The 21720-nt window shown below is 38.0% G+C and overlaps 1 protein-coding gene across 1 annotated transcript in view; it reads left to right on the top strand.

Moving 5' to 3' along the window:
• Positions 1-1080: 1080 nt before the first annotated feature.
• DTHD1 (death domain containing 1) overlaps positions 1081-21720 on the top strand; it is a 91294-nt gene continuing 70654 nt past the window's right edge. The window contains 4 exon segments of the mRNA XM_064286318.1: positions 1081-7738; positions 10493-11108; positions 15534-15864; positions 19404-19583. Of these exon segments, the coding sequence (XP_064142388.1) occupies positions 7468-7738; positions 10493-11108; positions 15534-15864; positions 19404-19583 (1398 nt within the window). The 5' untranslated portion in view covers positions 1081-7467.

Below are 21720 nucleotides of genomic sequence, written 5' to 3'. Positions count from 1 at the left end.
GTTGTCTCCGAGCCATCTATAAGTTATTGTATTAATTTATGCTTGCTTATGGTGTTGTAGCTTCTTGCTTTGTTTTGTTTTGGTATACCCCTATGGGTTGCTTGAGTGAGCTAGCTTGATTATTTTTGCCTTTGGAGCTCTGATGTCCTCTTCCCGGATGGCTAGAGCTATTATCTGGTATATCAGTCTAGGAGTCCATTCAGTTTTCTTGTATGAATTCAGCTCAGGTTTCCAGGTAGCTGATCATCAAATGTGTGGTACAGGCTCTGTCCTACAGTTTTAGAGGGGCAGGAGTGATTGGCATATATACTGGTACCTGATTGCAGCAGGGGTTCATGCTCTGAAGAAGGCAGGGGGCTGAAAGCCAACCCCCAAGTGTCTCTGAGGAAAGCATGTCCCTGTTCTCTAGACCGTGCAGGTGGGTGGGTTCTGCAGACGGACGATGAGCACCCAAAGTTTTTGGTTGTAAGGACTGGGAGGTACCAGTTATCTTTGGACCCCTGTTGCGGGTGGCTGGGTGACCTGATTGGAGCTGCCAGCCCTTAGGTCCCTGATGTGGGTAGGTGAGGACCTTGTTTAATAGGCAAAGCAATTGCAAACATCAAACAGCCACCTCTCCACTGCACAGCTGAAACAGTTGGAGTCTGCCAGCAAGAGCCTATTCTCCTCTAATAGGCCCACAGAGGTCCATGAGGAAGGGAAAGGTGCTCAAGGTCCATGGAGGGTTTGTGCCTAGACAGGAGTGGCTTCTGTCCTGAGCTCCCCTGGTTAGTGGAACTAGTAAATTATCTTTTCCCCCCAGTTGCAAATTTTTTCCTTCCCCAAGGTCGGGAGGATGGCTGTAGGTGCTCAACAGTGCCTATCTCAGGTCAGGGAACTCAGCCGCTGAAGCTTGGTTGGGTGTGGGGCGGGGGTGCGGTAAAATATACACAAGTACTTAGCTTTTGCTGAGAGCTCCCTTCTTCTCACGTTCTGGAGGTGTGAGTAGGCTGTATGGCTGGCTGCTTCTCCCTGAGGAAACTGCTGCCAAACGCCAGTAGTAGTCCACTGCTGCCGCTGCTCCCGGAATGATGTAGCTCCTCTCTGCTTCTGAACGGTCTCTTTCTCCCCCTGCCCCTCAGTTCATTTTCTAAGCTTGCCTTTGAAGCTCAGGGCTCCCAGCTTGTCACAAATATACTCATTTCACTTGTTTTTTTGGGTCTTTGTTGTAAAGAGGGTTTGCAGGAAGCATCTGTCTATTCCGCCATCTTGGCTCTGCCTTTCCAGTTACTTTTTTTTGTGTTGTTGTTTGTTTTGTTTTTTTGCTGGTGTACTCTGTCCTAGATTTCTGGAAACTTTCTTATATATATATGTATATATATATTTTGCTAATATCTTTCCCTTTCTTTTTTCTTTCTAGAGCTCATATTAGTTAGACCACCTGGACTGAACTTTTAATTTTCTTATTTTTTTTCTTATTGTGTATCTTTGTCCTTTTGTTTCACTTTCGAGGATATTTCCTTATCTACTTCTTTATAAACTTATACCAGTTTTTAAAATTTCTGCTGTCATATTTTTAATTTCTGGAAGTTTTTCTCATTGTCTGAATGTTTTCTTTTTTTAGACAATCCACAAGAATTTGTTTTGTGGGTGCACTATCTTCTCTTATTCTGGACTCTGAGGATGTTAATTATACATTTACTTGATATTTTCTTCTGTTCCCTGGATTGGCTCTATTTTTTTCTCCAGTTGGTTATTTACATTTGTTTGCTTTAGTCTCTAGTTTTTTATTACAGGTTTTTTAAATGCCTGATCCAAATGACTCTTACTGCATGTTTAAAAATGAGGCATTAGACGAATTTTTTGGTAGCCTTATATACAAAGTAGGTCTTATGACTGGGGTTTTTACTGTTGAATAACTTGCCAGGACATGTCTAGATTTTGGGGAAGATCTGCAATTTTTAGTCTTGGTAGGTTTTTCCCTTGGGTTGTTCAGTTACTCCAAGGAGAAAATCCCCAATTTCCTGCCTGAGAGGTTATGCCTGCCAGCCTGTATTCTGGGAACTTAGCAGAGAAATGCAGAGGAAACTCACCATATTTAATGTGCAAGTTTTCACTTAACCTTTGTCAGCATGATACCTCACTGGAGTTCATCTGCTACAGTTTCATCACTGAACAAAAAAAACTCTAGCGTCTGCTTGGGTGGAAGATGGGCAGTTGCCTGGCTGCCTAAAGCAGAAGAAAGGGATCTAGCAAGCTACCTGCTTTCAAAACAGACTTTTTGTTGTGTGCCGTCAAGTCGATTTCCAGGTCATAGTGAACCCATGTGACAAAGTAGAGCTTCCCCATAGGGTTGTCTTGGCTGTACTCTTTATGGAAGCAAATCTCTAGGTCTTTCTCCTGCAGAGCTGCTGAGTGGGTTAGAACCACCAACCTTTCAGTTAACAGTCAAGTGCTTAACTGTTACAACAGACTATCAACCAAAATTTCTGCTTACAATTCCAGCCTTCACTCCCACTTTTAGAGGCACGTAATGTTTCCAGCCCCCAGGATGCTGAGATTCTATGGCAAGAACTGGCCTATTTTCCACATATAGTTATTTAGGTTTCAGCTTTCTCCGCTTGATTAGTTCATAACCACTTATTCATCTGCATTCATCTTCCAAAAATTTGTTGACATTTTTGTCTGTCATTTTATCACCCATTCTTTTTGTCCATTGACGCTTAAACGAAAACCCAAACCCATTTCCGATGAGTCAATTCAACTCACAATGACCCTATAGGACCCAGCAGAATCTTTACGGAGTCAGACTGTCACATCTTCCTCCCACAGAGTGGCTGGTGGGTTCAAACTGCTGACCTTTTGGTTAGCAACAGAGTTAAGCCACTGCACCACCAAGATTGAAGCTTATATATGGCTTTTTTTTTTTTAAATGTTTAGTGGAATTTTACAAATGTTTATTTAATCTACCTTGTTTAAACAGAAATGTTAGCTTTGAATTTTAAGTCTTGCTTTTAAAAACATTTTAAAATTGATAAGCACATTGGCAATTCTGACATTTAATTTGTAATTTCCTGGTGTCATAGGGTTACTGGGAAAAGCAAAAAAGAAAAAAGGCAAAACAAAATGGGTTTTCTTTCTTCTTCTGCCAGCAATCAAGCTGTATTAGGTTGCTTTAAACAGAGAAAATATGTCTTGGATGTAGGCAACTATAGGAGCTCAAAGAAAATAACGAAATCAGATAATAGAACTATTAACATCGACTCATAGTATCTCAAACATTCATAATTCTTTTGCTTCTATCTAACTTATCCACTACTACCCACCATAAATTGCAGGTAAAATGACACATTTTATTAAACTTCAGAACTTTGTTGTTGTCATCTTTATCCAGCCTATTAAAACCAAAAAAAAAAAAAAACCAAACTGTTGCCATCTAGTGGATTCCAACTCCTAGTGACCCTGTAGGGCAGAATAGAACTGCCCCAAGGGTTTCCAAGGCTGTAATATTTATGGAACCAGACTGCCACATCTTTCTCCCATGGAACATCTGGTGGGTTCGAACTACCCACCTTTCAGTTAGCAGCCAAGCACTTAACCACTTGCAGAGTCTTATATCTTCAGGTAGTAAACAAGTGAAGAGCCTATTTACCCGAAACTTATCTCTACCCACTTTTGTACGTTTGGTATCTTGTTTATTGTCTTTTCAACCATATAATGCTTTGTGTGAATCAAAGACTGCATACTCATTCCCCTAATGTCAGTGGAAGCACAGAATTCTCAGTAAGAAAGTAAAAGGAGTCCTAATGACAAGTAGCAACAATGAAGATGCTAATCAAACATTAAAACCATCCAGAAGAATTTTTGCAGTTAACTTCTGTGGGTGTCACAAGTCTTGACTGCAAATGTCAGTTCTTTCCGTGGTTAGTGACATCAGTTAATTGAAAACAAGATGTAGAAACATGCAGATGCTTGTTTGAACAAGTAAATGCAATGTGACCTACGGTAAGGCTCACTTGCAAATATTACATATTCTTGAGAAGCCAGACAGAGAGCAAGTTTAGACTTGAGGACAGCAAGTGTCATTGAGGGTAAGAACTGTTTTTTTCTTCCCATGAGAAAGGATTTTCTCACTTATCTAGAAGAGAATAGATGTATGTTAACCTAGCAATTCAGCATCTCATTATCAGTTTTATTCAAAACTCGAAAAGTGAATAGTGTAAATTCTCCTTTGATCTTTCTACTTCCAGGGGTTCATTCACTACCTATTTGCTGATGATATTCAAATATGCCAATCTTATTCTGACTTTTCTTCTAAACTTCTAACCCATCCTAAAGAATTGTCCTCAGATATTTCAAATTCTAAGTCAGAAATCAATCAACTTATCTACCTATCAAGTCTAGTGCTCTTCCTAAATTTCCTAATTTAATGGTTTTGCCATCTATTCAGTCAGTTAACATAAAAATTTTAGTCATTTTTCATTGCCAAGCACAATTTTTGTACCAGTGGCCAATAAATATTCCTCAAATAAATGAATCAGTGGATTTTCAATGCTTTCTAGTCCTCTCCCTCTCTCTGATCATTTATTAAGTTCATCTACTCTACTTCAAATCCCCTCTCAAGGCGCCTTTCTCTTCCTGCACAGGCAGCTGCTCTGGTCTCCAAGCCTCTAACTCTTGTGTCTCTCCCATCTAAACTGTCTGCATCTCTGCAGCACAGACATCTCCCTATTTTCTATGAAATAAAATTCTAAATTCTCATCCTGACTCTCCACAGTTACTAGATTCATGTCCTGCCACTTCCCCAGACTCATTAACTGAAGCCAACTCTAAAGCCATCAATGAAAAAGGAAGACTGAAGAAGAATTGATGCATTTGAATTATTGTGTTGGTTAAGAACATTGAATATACCACAGACTGCTAGAAGAAGAAACAAATCTGTCTCGGAAGCAGTACAGCCAGTATGCTCCACAGATGCAAGAATGGCAAGACTTCATCTCACATACTTTGGACATGTTATCAGCAGAGACCAGTCCCTAGAGAAGGACATCATACTTGGTAAAGTCAAGGGTCAGCAAAATAGAGGAAGGCCCTCAACGAGGTGGATTGACAGCGGCTGCAACAATGGGCTAAAGCATAACAATAATTGTGAGGACGGCACAGAACTGAGCAACATTTTGTTCTCTTATACGTAGGGTCCCTATGAGTTAGAAAGGACTCAAAGGCACCTAACAATAACAACTCTAAAGCTATACTTCCCCATTTTTTATCACACTGTATAATCTCATGATCCGTGCCTTTGATCGTATTATTTCCTACGATGAAATGTTCCTTTCTTCTCTTTTCTAGTCTGCTCAAATCCTTCTCATCCTTTAACTCCTAATTAAAATATCTCCCAGGTCGCTAATCAGAATGAATTTTTTACTCCTCATATCTTTTTTGATACTTTTTGTTCATATCATTGCTATAGCTCTCAACAAAGTCTACACTGTATTTTAATAACCTATTTTTTGTCTTTGGAAATTCTGATGGCATAGTGGTTAAGTGCTATGGCTGTTAATCAAAAGGTCAGCAGTTCAAATCCACCAGGAGCTCCTTGGAAACTCTATGGGGCAGTTCTACTCTGTCCTGTAGGGTCGCTATGAGTTGGAATCGACTTGACAGCAAAGGGTTTAGTTTTTTTTTTTTTTGGTTATTTTTTGTCTTACTCCCTCTTAAGCCCTAGAGGGTACTCTCCTCAGCACTTAGATAGTACCTGGCCCATAATAAATGCTATATAAGGTTTACAAATTTAGCAGTGAATTAAAGCCATATGTACATTTTCATTAAAATTATTGAGAATCACACATATATTTCAGAAATTAGAGAAAAAATAAAATAAAACTGAACCAGAAAGTCTTCAATATTGAGACAAGGCTGGAAAGGATTAAAGCCACGTGACCTATAATGTGATATGGGCTCACATTTCAAAAAAAAAAAAAGTCCAGCTTTCTTTTATTTACTGAAAAATTAAATTTCTGGTAGAGAAGAAAACCCCTTCTTTTTCCTTTCCCTCAGACTCTTCGAAACAGAAGCAGCTTGGACATTATTGATACCTGTGGTTTTCTTTTTTTATTCACTGAGTTTGTTTTTCCCTCATCTAGTCTTCCAGGTGCCATGAATGTAGCTGTAAGAACCCCAGTGCTTAAGATGAGATAATGCAATGCCTGTGGGAGGGAAGAATTCCAGCTCCCCTTTGGAAAGCTTTTATTTCATTCCAGTATGTCTGAGAGAACATGAGCTTGTCTGGAATGTACTCCCCTTTCCCTCTGGTGCTGTGTTCTCCTGTATTAGAAGAAGGGGATTAGAAAGGAGGAAGGAGGCTGTTCTGGTTTCCTCTCCACACCCCTAGGACCCCCATATCAAGTTCTGTGTTGCAGCGGTCCCATATGAAAAGTGTTGACCGTGGAAGCAGCAGTGGGTGAGAACTTGATGTATCAGAATTTTAATTATACATGGTAAAGACTCCTTGCTAGTTCAGAGAAAACCACTGCTCAGGTTTGTTTTCTTTTAGTGAAGGGCATTTTATCCAATTAGAGCAAAATTATCAAAGAGTAAAGAAGCCAACTGCCTATCTCAATCTCATCACGGACTTGCCTTACAAGAAGATTCTAATTATACTTACCTAAAAAAAAGTCTTTACTTTTTTTTTAACCAATAGTAGGAGTCCTGGTGTCACAGTGGTTAAGAACTCAGCTGTTAACCAAAGGTTAGCAGTTCAAATCCACCAGCTGCTCCTTGGAAACTCTATGGAGTAGTTCTACTCTATCCTATAAGGTTGCTATGAGTCAGAATCCACTTGACAGCAATGAATTTTGGTTTTCGAACCCATAGTAATGGGCTTTGCACCCGAAGAGGACTCTTTCTTATTTAAGCTCTTTCCACTAAAGCAGAAATAACTATAAAGACCCACATGTAACCATAGCCAGCTTCACCAATTATTTATAGCCAATCTTATTTCACCTATACCCTCCCTCCTTGATTCCTAGATTATTTTGAATCAAACCCCAGACATCATATCATTTCATATATATTTATAAGTATCACATAGGGATCTTATTAGAAATGTTGTTAAAACAGTTTACCTTTGATTAGTAAACTTCTCATCCTGCCACAGAATTCAAATTTTGTTGCTCAAAAGTTGAAAAATATTTGGGACTTCCAAAGTATATTGCATTTGTAAAACATACATGGAGAGTTGGATTGTGTGATTAGTCTATTCTGTACACAATGGCACCCGGGTGCAGAAACGCCCCTTCTTTGGTCACCTAGTAACTTTTCACTGGACAACAACAAGCTGAATAAACTATTATGTTGTGGGAAAGTGCTTGGCTAGCAGACTTGGATCATCTCCTGGATTTTAGGAGAAATAAGCATTGCCAAGTTTGAATTTGCTAAACCTTTAGGCTCTGCTGGCAAGAAAGAAGCATACCAATTTTGGAGCATAAAATGGATACAGAAGACATGGGCTCAGGTAAACTAGGCCAAATATTGAAGCAGATTTGGAGACAAAACCTGATGCTAAAGCAGGCGTTCCTAGGGGATGACCTTTATAAGGAGGATGGTGGGGCCACTTGGCTAACCACAGTGGTCTTTCTGGGTCAAGAGCTCATTGGGGCCCTTCACCAGCTGTTGGAGCACACTGCAGGGACCCTGCACTCCACCTGCCAGCAACTGCAGGTACAGTTTGACAAGGAGAATCGAAGTATCTGGACACAAGGCAAGTATTTCTCTTATTTGTTCTTTCTGTAAGAAATATTAATTGAGTACCAGTCTGAGGGGCACTGAGAAGCATGCTATCAAGGTTAAGACAGAGTCTCTCTCACAGGGCATAAGGGAAAAATAAGATAAGGCAAATACATAATAATACAAGGGACTTGAGACCACTGCCATCAGAGACATATGAATGAAATACTTCAGGGCTTCAGAAGCAATAGAAAAAATCAAACCCAGTGCCACTGAGTCTATTCTGACTCATAGCGACCCTATCACACAGAGTAGAACTGCCCCATAGGGTTTCCAAGGAGAAGCTGGTGGATTTGAACTGCCAGCCTCTTGGTTAGCAGCTGTAGCTCTTAACCACTGTGCCACTAGGGTGCCGAAGCAATAGGGGATGTGTGATAATGTCCTATTTGTTCAAAATCAGGCAAGATTCCACTTTTAGGGTAGAAAAACTTGCTAGAATACATGTGATATTCAAACTGAAGCTTAAACAATGAACAGGATTTATGCAGCTGGAAATTGGGAGCCTTGAAAGAGCATTACAGGCAGAGGTATTATTAGCAGGATTCAAGGCTTAGAAACAAGCAAGAATAGATCAAGTTTAGGCAGAGAAAGTAGCGTTTCTAGACTGTAGTAGAATATTCTATCTCTAGACTTATTTGAGCATGAGCTCATTAATTGCAAAAATACATACTTGGAGGACTGGGGTAGTCTAAAACATGGAATTGGACTCCCCCACACATGCACAACAAGGTGGGGCAAATTTGGGGGACTATATCTAACTATGGATGCTGAGGCGTACACTAAGACATCTAAAGAATATGATGTCAGACAACAAGAGTTACTTCAGATAGGAAGGTATGTGACATCATAAAATCTAACTCTAAATAACATGGTATCAAGTCAAGCAGGTAACATGGTATCAAGTCAAGCAGGTAGGTCCCATCAATCAAGAATCCAGGGGAGATAGGATAAGTAACTGAATCTTGAAAGCAGAGTGTACGTATCAGGGAAATCTGTCCAAAGGTAGCAGGACAAAGAGCCCATCAGCTGGAACTCAGAATAAGGCATTTAGTCTCTGGGGAGCATTAAAAATGGTCCTAGAAGAACTCAGCTACCAGGACAGGAGATCAAAATAAAGACAGGGCTTCTGGTATAAGATAAAACCAAAAGAAAACAAAACACAAGTTGTCAGAATGAAAGCCCAAAGACAATCCCAGACTAGTGAAAAGATTATTTGGTGATGAGTCTAAGCATTCTGAGCTATGGAGCCTTAAATCACATCTTCCTTAGTTCAGATTGTATTTTAAAGATTGGAGAGGTGCTCTGCCAGCAAGTGGTCATCAGGTGGCCTCAGCTATGTGAAGAGGAATGAACATATAAGAAAATGGAACTGGAAGTGAGAGATTATATATGACTGTGGTGAGAGTTTACATCAGAGTGAAGAGGTTTGACTTGATTTAGGAGTCCTTTTTTTTTTTGAGTAACTACTGCAGGTCCTGATCAGAGAACTGGTATGATCAGAGCTATTCTTTGGAAGACTAATTTGAAAATTGTCAATGATCACAAGTTCAGCAGGAGGCATAGTGTAAACCAAATTCAATTTTCATAGTAGCTAAAAAAACACTCAATAAAATATAGCATCTATGCCAGCAGAAATAATGTAGTTATGATATTCCTGCTAGTCAAGCCTAATCTGGAGTGTTCAGCTAAGTTTTAGGACCAACACTGTAAGTGTATCATTCATAAAATATGGTACAGCCAGAGGAGAAAAAACAGTTCTCAAAATCATACCAAATGAGGAATGGTTGAGAGAGATACCAACTTCTGTTGGAAGAGTCCTATGGTAAGTCATATCTATCACCATCAAGTCAATTCTGACTCATAGCAATCCTACAGGACAGAGTAGAACTGTCCCATAGAATTTCCGAGGCTGTAATTTTTATGGAAGCAGACTGCCATGTCTTTCTCCTAAGGAGCGCCTGGTGGGTTCTAACTGCTGATCTTTTGTTTAGCAGCCAAGAGCTTAACCATTGAATCACTAGGGCTCCAGGGAGCCATGGTGATACTTCAAATATTCAAAGCACTTTTGTGAGCAAGAGAAATTAGATTTACTCTTTGCTACTATCAAAAAGGGGAAACCCTGGAGGTGTAGTGGTTAAGTGCTATGGCTGCTAACCAAAAGGTCAGCAGTTTGAATCTGCCAGATGCTCCTTGGAACTCTACGGGGCAGTTCTACTCTGTCCTATAGGGTCGCTGTGAGTCAGAATCAACTCGACAGCAACGGGTTTGGGTTTTATGGACTATCAAAAAGGAAGCCCCTGGGTGGCACAAATGGCTAAGCACTTGACTCCTAGCCAAAGGTTGATGGTTTGAACTCATCCAGGTGCACATTGGAAGGCAGGCTTGGTCATCTGCTTCCAACAGGTCACAACCTGGAAAACCCTATGAAGCGGTTCTATTCTGCACACTTGAGGTCTCTATGAGTTGGAATCGACTCCATGGCAACTAACAACAACAACCTTAAAAAGTTGTTTGTCCCTAATTCCTAGAAGCGTTAATTCCTAGATCTGTCACTAACGAATGACGGTTGTAAAAATGACTTCTTCAAGAAAGAGGTTAGCTTCAATGCCTGGTAAGGGTCTTTTTTTGATTTCTGAGGTTATCTTTCCATACCTCTTTGCATGTCAGTACAGAAATATAATTGGGTTTAGTTTTGTATTTATTCTTTTTTCTCTGTGTATGTGTGCAGAAATCATTACTTTCATAGACTGCCTCATGAAAATAAGTGAGTATTTGGGAAGCGCTGCTACACTTTTAAAGGAAAAAGAAAAGGAGATGTGTAATTTATGCAGCATGCATGATGAATGTACTCCACTACAGACAATGTCCGTCATTCAAGATATCAAAGCAACAGACATTGCTACAAGAGGGGAGCTAAATGTTATAGAGACTGTTGCTCTTTCCCCCACAAATGGAGAGGAAAGTCATTACATGAACCAAGTCCAGATAAAAAAAATTAAAACACATACGAGTTCAGACTTAATGGAAAAAGAAAACAACACATCATTGAATAGAAATGTAACAGGACAAGGAGACTCACAGAACAAAATGTTCCCAGATAAAGCAGAAAATAAAGATGATCAACAAGTAGAACACATGACCGCTGAGAACATAAATGGCAACAAGGAAGAGATTCATGACATAATCCAGACAACAGAAAGAGAAATTCAAGAGATCTCAGAAAGCCAAAGAGAAGAGATTACCGCATATTCAATAACACATGACAGCTTCAATAAATATGTGACTAGTCTCCTTCCCAATGATTCAGAGAGTGCAAATGAAAAGAATAACATAATGGAAAAGGAGTAAGTAAATGCAACGGGAGAGGGGATTATATATGCCTATTTATAGGTGTGTTTTTGTAGTTAATACACACAGTATCTATACATGGATAAAATTTTATATGTCTTTTCCATATCTCCAGAAGTTATTATAAATCAATAATTCAGCTTAAACTATCCCATAAAAATACGTGTGGCTGATCTTACTAATACTACTTGCCTCATATCTTAAGGGTGCAAACAAATGTTTCCTTAAGGGGGGAGGAATTAACTAGATAACCCCATTGCCATTGAGTCAATTCGGACTCATAATGACCCTACAGGACAGAGTAGAGCTGCCCCATAGGGTTTCCAAGGAGCGGCTAGTGGATTTGAATGGCCGACCTTAACCACTGAGCCACCAGGGCTCCTAACTAGATAAGAAAGTGGTTAAAATATATAATTATCCTGAACATGGATGCTTTTCTAAGACACTACGTTATCAATTATAATTAGTCAAAACTAAGAGGCTGCAGTGTGTTCAGAAATGAGGTGAGAATTTTCTGTCTTCAGATTTATTTACACTCTCCAGCAAATTATCATTAATTCTTAACCTGTGTTTGCAGAAGTCTAGGGGCTCATGGATAAGCTTTGAGAGGTTCTTAAAACTGAATGTATATCTTCACACCTATTTTATCTCTGTGGAGATGACCCAGAGTTTTCCTCAACTCTCAAAGAGCCCATGACTTAAAAAAAGTGAGAAAGACTGATCTATTTCATAGATAACCTTCCCTATACAGGATCCCTGGTGCCGCAGTGGTTAAGAGCTCGAGCTGCTAACCGAAAGGTCTGCAGTCTGAATCTACCAGGTGCTTCTTGGAAACCCTATGGGGCAGTTCTACATGTCCTATGGGGTTGCTATGAGTCAGGATCAAATCAACTCAAGGGTAACGGGTTTTCAGGGTCCCTTATACAAACGTGTAATAATCTCCTATTTCTTCAAATAAAATAAAATATTCATGAATTACATTTTTCCATACCCTTAGAAGGTAATGAGGAATAGTGGAAAAAAAAATTGTCTTTGGAAATCAGAAAGACTTAAATTTTATTTTATTACATACTAATTCTGTGGCCCTGAGTAACTTGACTCATTTCTTAGCCTCATTTCTCTTTTTTGTAGAAATAATGTATGTCTCCTGGGATTAATTGGTAAAGAGAAAATCATGTAAAAGGCTGAGCTCCATGCCACTTTGCAGATGTTCTCACTCAGCTAAATGTTAGTATGTTAGTTTATTTCATCCTCAACAGCCCTCACTTTCCCCGCCTCCCAATCACTACCATCCCTCACTCCCCCCTTTCTCTGCCCTGATGTGTGGTGCTCTTTCAGATGCAGAATACTATTTCCAGAAAAACATCCCTAACTGAATCTGCAATCTCAGACAAGTCTTTTGCCTACCTTGACCTTGGCTTATCCCATCTATAAAATGAAAGGGTTGGGTAGGGCTCAATTATTTGTGATGTCCCTACAGGCTTGGAAATCCAAAGGATTCTATGGACTTCATCGGAATGCATTCAATTCATGAAAGACCTCCATGATCTGAAAAAACTACTGCCTCTGCAAAACAACGACTAAAGCAGTCAATATGTGGTTACACATTTCATTTGAGAAAAACAATAATATTTCATATCCCTAACATTCAGAAATGACTCAAAGCATCAGCTAATGAGTCCTTGCCTAAACAACTCCCTCTAACACCTCCTTTAGGTGTTCACTAGTTGCTGATTTCCTCTTGGTGGTATTCAAACCAATTGTGCTTGGCTTGCATATTTAAGAAGATGACTACTCATTGTAATCCCTCAGGCTAGGAAGCGATCATACCACATAAAAGATGTGTGTCATAAACAAAGCCTTGCTCAGAGTCTGTTGTGATTTCTCCCTGGGTAGCTTTCTGAAAGGCAAGCCTATTACTCTTACTGTAGCTGTCCTAGTGTATACAGACTGAAGGAGGAAACAACACCAGAAAAAAAAGATGTGGTTTTTTTAGGGCCTGGACTAGACCTATGTGATATGAATCAAGGGGAATGGAACCATTTACAGGTCCCCTTGCCCTACTTCATCTGTCAGTTGGGAAACATGCCTTCTGGAAGAAGAGGGTATTGAGTTGGTTTCTAGGGAACGGGTCCTTGGTAACCATGGAGGAGTCATCCTTGAAGATATACAAGGTTGTGACACTGCATCCTTTGTTTTAAACAATGTTTCTCATTGTCTGAACCGCTATTATCACCGTCATCAGAGAATGCTCCAGCAGAACAATAAGCTGGATGTGTTCTATTCCTTCTCATTTTATGAGTTCAGAATTGTAAGTGTAAGTAAATGAATCTTTCATTTTCAACATATATTTTAGATTTTTATGCTATGTGCACTATAAAATTCAATTTACTAATGGTTGAAAAACGGTCAAAACCTGATTATTCTAGAACTAGTTATTAGTGCTATGTTTTATGTAGATCCTCTTATTTCTCATTGATACTACCTATATTGCAATCATGTCAGTGGTGTAAAATGAGAAGTAACAAGAGAAGAAACTCAAGTTGATAATTTTAATGTTGAGATCTAACATTTATTTTGTACCTATTTTATGCTAACCCATTATTATGAGAGGTGTTTTAGTTATCTAATGCTACTAATAACAGAAATACTCATGTAGTTGGCTTTAACAAATAGAATTTTTTTCTCTCACAGTTTAGGAGGCCAGAAGCTCTAATTTAGGGCACCAGCTGCAGAGGAAAGCTGTCTTTCACCATCAGCTCTGGGGGAAGGTCCTTGTTATTAATCTTCCTCTGGTCTAGGAGCTTCTCAGAGCAGGGACTCCAGTCCAAAGGACATGCTGTGCTCCTAGCTCTTCTTTCTTGATGGAAGGAGATCTCTGTCCTCTCTGTTTATTTCTCTTTTCTATTTAAAAAGAGATTGACACAAATACAACCTAATCCTGTAGGCTGTGTCCTGCCTCATTAACATCATAGAGGTTATGATTTACAACACATAAGATAATTACATCTGATCACAAAATGGGGAACGATTACACAATACTGGGAATCATAGCCTAGCCAAGTTGTCACAGATTTTTGGGGGGACACAATTCAATCCATAAAAAGAGGTTTAAATGTGTCATCCTATTCAGTCATCACACTATTTTGGATTAGGTATTGGTTTCAATTTGTGATGTATAAAGAAATCAGTGCCCTGGAATGATTAAGGAGGTAAGATATTATATTTGAGAATTTGAGCTTTGGCGTTAAAGATAGATGGATTCAATTATTGGTTCTACAACTCACCATCTGTATGATCTTTAGCAAGCTAAATTTTCTAAGTCTCAGTTTCTTTATCTGTAAAATGGTGATTATGATAGTACCTGCCTGACACCATAGTTGTAAAGATTAAATGAAATAATGTGTAGCCTAAAACCTGGTCCATAGAAAGCACTAAAATATTAGCTATTTGAATAGTAATTATCAATGTCTCAGGTCAAACAAAGAGTAAGTAATTGATTTCAAATTCAAATCTATAAGACTCTAAAATTTTGGAAAATGAATGTTAAAAATAAGGCTTTTGAATTGATTTTTTGAGGATTATAAATATTCTATTTCTAATTACTATGATTAATCATAAATAGAAAGTACTTTTGTACATCTATAGGTTTTACTAAAATTTAAATGAATACTATAACTTGACCTAATGTATTTAGACAATTTCAATATCATATACATGTTTACCATCCCCCCAAACTTAGGGAAATATTCAGGTCTAAGTACTTGGCTTATCAAGAAGCCTCAGCAATCTTCAGATTCATGTTGTGATCAAAACAGGAAAGAATAAACCACTTAAATAATAATAGTAATAACACTAATAGTAGTTAACATATATAATACCTACTATGTGCCAGGGGAGCCCTGGTGGCACATTGGTTAAGAGCTTGGCTGCTAACCAAAAGGTCAGCAGTTCAAACCCACCAGCCACTCCTTGGAAACCCTATGGGGCAGTTCTACTCTGTCCTATAGGGTCACTATGAGTCAAAATCGACTCAACGGCAACAGGATTGGTTGTTTTATTTATTTCTCTACCTATCTAACTATGTATTTATTGGTAAAAAAAAAAAAAAAAATTTTTTTTTTTTTTTTACTTGCCAGGCACTACTTTATAAGTTTTTAATGTATAATAGTTCATTTAATTCACTTGGCTTTCCTATGAGATAGATGTTATTTTATCACCATTTTACAGTTGGTGAAACCAAGGCACAGAAAGGTTGAGTATGTTGCCCAAAGTCACAGAGTCAGTAAGCGGCAGAATTGTGGTAGAACTGCGATTCATACCAAGGCAATGTGGATCTCGAGTTTGTGCTCTTAAGTATTTAGCTATACAGTACATAAAACAAAGAAGTTTAAAAATTACATCCATTTTTTATCCTGCAGGTTTCTTGATGTGCTGAATGATGAAACTGGACCACAGGTGTCTTGCTATGTTACGGCACCGTCATATGTTCTACAGCACCTAGAATGTCAAATAATTAATAACATGAGCTCTTTAATAGTGAGTGAAAATGAAGAGTTGGTCAGCAATGTCATCATTATTGAGTGCTCAGATCAGGAAAAGAGAATCCCATTCCCAATAGGCATTGCAATTCCATTTACCGCACGTTACAGGGGAAACTACAGAGACATCATGGTGAAAGTGTCTGACATAAGCCTTCGATCAAGTTACCTAACACCAAATTCACTGGAAGGACCAAGAGGAAGTTATAAGGTTGGTACCTCCCTGGCTACATTAACATTTGCTGTTTGGCTCCTTTTCTAAATATTACTCAGACTACTAGATTGCAGTGTACATAGAACTGCTCATTGGTAGAAAAAAAAAAATAGAAGGGTTGATAGTAAATCTAATTAATTAATGAGAGTACATTAGTGCTTTTTTACCATCCATGAAAATCAAAGGACAGAAATTATTGACCAGAGTTTGAAATGGAGAACTTGGGCATAAAAAACATAGGACCTAGCAAATACTATTTTTTACACCTGGAAAACAAAACTGACTTCTTTGGCCCAGTTAGTTCTGTTCTTGAGACTAACATCTCGAATGTGATGGCTCTCCAGTCGAAATTTAAAAATGTTAGAATTTCCCAATGATAGTAGCTTTTATTTATTTATTTATTATCATTCTTGCATTGAGAATACATGTAAAAAATAAAAATAAAAAAGTAAGTATGTGTGTATGCCTGCAAGATATTTAAATCTGTAAATGGTATTTAGTGTGTGTGTGTATGCCTGTGAGATATTTAAATCTGTAAATGGTATTTAGTGTGTGTGTGTATGCCTGTGAGATATTTAAATCTGTAAATGGTATTTAGTGTGTGTGTGTATGCCTGTGAGATATTTAAATCTGTAAATGGTATTTAGTGTGTGTGTGTATGCCTGTGAGATATTTAAATCTGTAAATGGTATTTAGTGTGTGTGTGTATGCCTGTGAGATATTTAAATCTGTAAATGGTATCATGTTGAAAACAGCATATGTAGTGGGATGTGGGCTGTGGAGGTAGATTGGCTGGACTGAAATGTGGTTCCCACACTTTTTTTGCTATATGAACTTGAACCAGCTATGTAGCCTTGATGTGACCCAATGTCTTCATCTGAAAAATGAACAAAATAATAGTGTCCGTCTGATAGGTTTGTAAGGATTAGGTGAGATATGACATGTAAAAAGATAAAAGGAAGCTTATAAATAAATACATTATCATTTTGATAAATGAATGATCATTTTTCATGGTAGGCTTTATTGTAATAACTTTGAGGTCCTCTCAAAGTTTGGGAATTCGTAGTGTGGGAAGACAGAATATATGCAATTATAAAGCTCAGCATAGAGTTGTTGGGAATTAACATCTAGCAAATTCTGCAGGCCACTGAACTTTCTCTCTTTTTTTTTTTTTTGTGGTAAAATATATACCACTAAATATTTGCCATTTCATTCACTTTTACGTGTACAGTTCGGTGGTATTAGTTATAGTCACCATGTTGTACAATCGTCACCACTGCCCATTTCCAAATTTGTTACCACCCTTAATGAACACATTTTTAAACTACTAAAATATTTGTCTTTTCAGCTTTATATAAAATTTTCGATGTGTGTAGAACTATAATACAACTCTCCCTTTTCTGAATTGGATCTTCTCTGAGCTATAAAAAATCTTATATAATTGAATATGAAAGTTAAGCCTGTTCTAATTACTTGGTCCAATTCATGCAACTAATATCTTTTATATTAAGTCTAGGTAGCCTGTAATAGTCTGGCAGCGCTGCCCTTGAGTGCAGCTTTTTAATCTTGGCCAGTCCGTCTGACTGTCATAAAAGCAAAAACTGCTTACAGCACATGTGCGTTCATGAAATGGGCACTTAAGGTATTTAGTAAATAGATTAGTGGATAACCAAAGCAAAAGAAAAATAAGAGAATCATTGCCTAGACTAAAAAAAATAAGGGCTTTTACTTTTCTCTTTACTTTAGTATTCTAATGGTAGTTCTCCCTATTTTTAGTTTAAGAAAATTTAAATTCTGAATCCCTTCCAAAATTTTTTATGTGAGTCATATCACATTTATTTAAGAATTCTAATTCTGGAGTCAAAGAAACCATTGTCAGGGTTCTGTTCATGACACTCCTCTGCTTAAAAACACTTATGGGCTCCCCAAAACCAAAACCAAAAAAAAAAAAAACAAAAATCCATTGCTGTTGAGTCATTCCAACTCATAGTGGCCCTATAGGACAGGGTAGAACTGCCCCATAGGGTTTCTAAGGAGTGGCTGGTGACTTCAGATCACTGACCTTTTTGTTAGCAGTCAAGCTCTTAACTACTGCACCACCAGGACTCCATGGGCTTCCCAGCACCTGCTGCTAACTGTAGTCTAAATGCTTTAGCATGACAACCACGAGCAGTTCCCAGAAGACCTTTTCCCTGCAGCCAATTCAGAACATTCATCATGCCCTGAATTTTCCCAACAATAGATTCATGCAGTGATATTGTGAAATCTCTTCCTTAGTCAGCTTTCAAGTGAGAGATTTTTTTTTTTCCGTGTGATTGTCCCTGAAATGTTTTTGTATGTGTGTACATGATTATCCACTCATGCTGGGGAGGAGCCCAGCTGGTGTTTGGGGAAGCCTGAATAGACCAAATTACTTCTAAATCTTCCTCCTCATTTTAAGCTTTGGTGATTATATGTGTAGATCATTTTGTTTTCATTTATGCACTCAGTTCCCTTTTGTGTGATAAAAAAGCTTGAATACTTGCCTACATCTATGCACCTCAAATTTAAATGTCATGGTATAAAAAGAAACACAAATATGTCTCTCTGCAGTCATCTGCTCCCACTCTACAAAGGAGAAAAATAGAGAAAATGACTTTACTTCAGTACCCAAAGAGATTACGAGTTCTCAGAAGGAAAAATTTGCTGACAGTACAGGCGATATGGCATTTGAGTAAACTACCTAAATGATGACATTTCAGTCCTTGGAATTCCCTAATACAATATTGACTATCCTGCATAAAGAAATGTAAAGTCCATTCTGGCTAAAGGAAGTTAGGATTCAAGAAGCAATTCATACTTGTGAAAACACTGACTGTGATTGCTATACATATAAATTTTGGGAATTTAATTTAAATTTAGAAATATTTTTCTCTCGCTTCGATTATAAAGTACAAATTTGAGAAACACCTAATTATCTATTTTTACCTTAATCTCATGGGTAGTCGTGGCTCAGTAGTAGAATTCTTGCTTTCCATGTGGGAGACCCAGGTTCAGATTTCCAGCCAATGGACCTCAAGCACAGCAACCACTTGTATCTCAGTGGAGGCTTAAGTGTTGCTAGGATACCGACCAGGTTTCAGGGAAGCTCCCAGAATAATAAAAAAAAAAAAGACGGACTAAAAACCCAGTGCCGTAGTCAATTCCTAGGGAATAAAAATGTCCGGAGACCTACTTCTGAAAATCCGCCAGTGAAAACACTATGGATCACAATGGTTCAATCTGCAACTGACGATGGGGATGGTGCAGGACCAGGCACCATTTTGTTCTGTTGTGCATGGAGTCACCATGAGTCAGTGCCGACTCCAGAGACGCTAAAAACAATACCACCTTAATCTCATGAAAGGATCCTACATTCTGAGTTATTGGAATCACTCCAAATAGTGAGAGAATACATGGACAGCAAATATATACTTTTTTCAGAGTCCACAGAGTGTGCAATGTATTGCCCACCAACCGACATTGTAGCTTGTTTTAATGTCCTTTAATCCATACAGGGAACCTGTGCTGAAGTGAAAGCTTACAAGCTGGGCATCTTTTCTGTTGTGTCTTGTTTAAAGAAAGAGTCCTTCACAGTAACAAAGAAAGGCCTTACTCTTAAACCAAGCATGGATTCCCGGATATCCTTAAATTACCCTCCAGGAGTTTTCAGCTCGCCAGTGCTTGTACAATTAAAGGTAAATATTAAAAATTGGTGAGTTCTAGATATAGATATTTTTGGTCATTAAGCATGGTCCTAAAGGTTGAAGAGGATACAAACACTAAACAATATAATGTATTCTTCTCTTATACTTGCAATGACCTAGCAGATAGTGATACAGTGATAATTTTGAGTATATAGATTCTTATTCTCCAAAATAAATACCTGCCTTATTTAAAAGACTTCTGTACCTATTTTTGTTTTTCTTAGTTTATGATATTTATTTACAAAAACATATGCTGTGCACCTACCTATAATAGAGCAGATGACAGACATTGGGGTATTCTTATAAGATTTCTACCTGAGAATGACAAGAATGAAGCCAATCAATTGAAATATTTATGATGATGAATAATTGGCTATATTTAATTATGAAACATTAGCTCTTCTTTTGGAATAAGGACTTAATGTGTATAAACATTACTCAGAGTGTATGAAGTATGTCAATGTCAATTATAGAGGATTTATTTCCTTAAATAATCTTTGTCCTTCTGTCCTCAACTCTTCGCCCATGCACTCCTGTTTATCTCCCCCAGTATGTTGCTGTAATTGATAAGTGATGATTAGGTAGAAAACATTTTATGAATATTTTATTCATAATTATTTTCCATAAACTTTTCTATTTTGAAAATATGTTCACTTTTATTACTAGCCATACTTATGAGAGAGGAAATACTTATGAGACTACAGTCTTGTTTTTCTAGTTTCTAAAGATCACTTGATCTAACAATAGTTCTAATTAGAAATTATGTAAAGTGTCTATTTTGTTTTCTAGGTCATCTTGTTGCCTACAATTAAGAGTGTTTCACAGCTATTTATAACATAGGACAGAGAACCCGGATTTCGGAAGTATTTTTTTAAAAGGGGCTCAAATGCTGTGTTCTTTTATAAATTAATGGAGTATTGCTTTGGCCAATTTCCCTATACAATTTAACTAAGACCTCAGTGTAAATTTAATCAGTAACTGTTAATAAGTATAATAGAAGATAGGCCGTGAGGGTTTATAGTGTGCAAATATTTTTTATCTTGAATATATTCAAACTTCAGAATGATTTAAGTTGATAACCAATGTTTGCCACTTTTGACTCATTTGCTTTATCTTTTTTCTCTCTACATGTCTGAGATTTCATTAGAGACAGACATCAAGATATTTCATCCCCAATAATTTCAGCACATTCTCTTAAGGGCATTCTTTTCTACAACCATAATACAATGATTACAATCAAGAAATTAACCATGAATAAAATAATAAACCAAACCTGTTGCTGTTGAGTAGATTCCAACTCACAGTGACCCTATAGGACAGAGTAGAACTGCCCCATAGGGTTTCCAAGGAGCAGCTGGTAGATTTGAACTACCAACCTTTTTGGTCAGCAGCTGAACTCTTAAATACTACAGTGTTAATATATGGTCTACGTTCAAATTTTCCCACCTTTCTCAATTATGGCCCTTATAGTTGTGTATATGTAATGCACACTACACCAAAAAAGGTTACATATATATGCATATATATATATGTATATGCATATATGTGTAACCTTTTATATATATATATATATATATATATATATACAGACAGAGAGTGAGAAAGAGAGAGCCCTGGTGGTGCAGTAGTTAAGAGCTCAGCTGCTAACCAAAAGGTTGGCAGTTCAAATCCACCAGCTGCTCCTTGGAAATCCTATGTGGTAGTTTTCTGTCCTATAAGGTCACTACGAGTGGGAATTGACTCAACGGCAACGGGTTTGGTTTATACATATACATATATGTATGTTCCAAGTAGGATCATGGTCCTGTAGGCATCCTTATGTTTTGAATCTGTTTTCATATAACCTGTACCGTCAAGATGATTCTGATCCATAACAACCCTATAGGACAGAGTAGAACTGCCCCATAGGGTTTTCAAGGAATGGCTGGTGGATTTGAACTGCTAACCTTTTGGTTAGCAGTCGAGCTCTTAACCGCTGTGCCAACAGACCTCGTATTTTCATATACTTGGTATTAATACTGGGATCCACCACCCATCTGTTAGTTCGTTGTACTGTGGTGGCTTGTGTGTTGCTATGAGGGTGGCAGCTATGCCACTGGTCTTTTAAATACCATCAGGGCGACAAGCT

This window comes from Loxodonta africana, chromosome 5, assembly GCF_030014295.1.
Source record: "Loxodonta africana isolate mLoxAfr1 chromosome 5, mLoxAfr1.hap2, whole genome shotgun sequence".
NCBI lineage: Eukaryota > Metazoa > Chordata > Mammalia > Proboscidea > Elephantidae > Loxodonta > Loxodonta africana.
The sequence above is the reverse complement of the archived record's forward strand: the minus strand, read 5'-3'. Positions and strand labels throughout refer to the sequence as shown.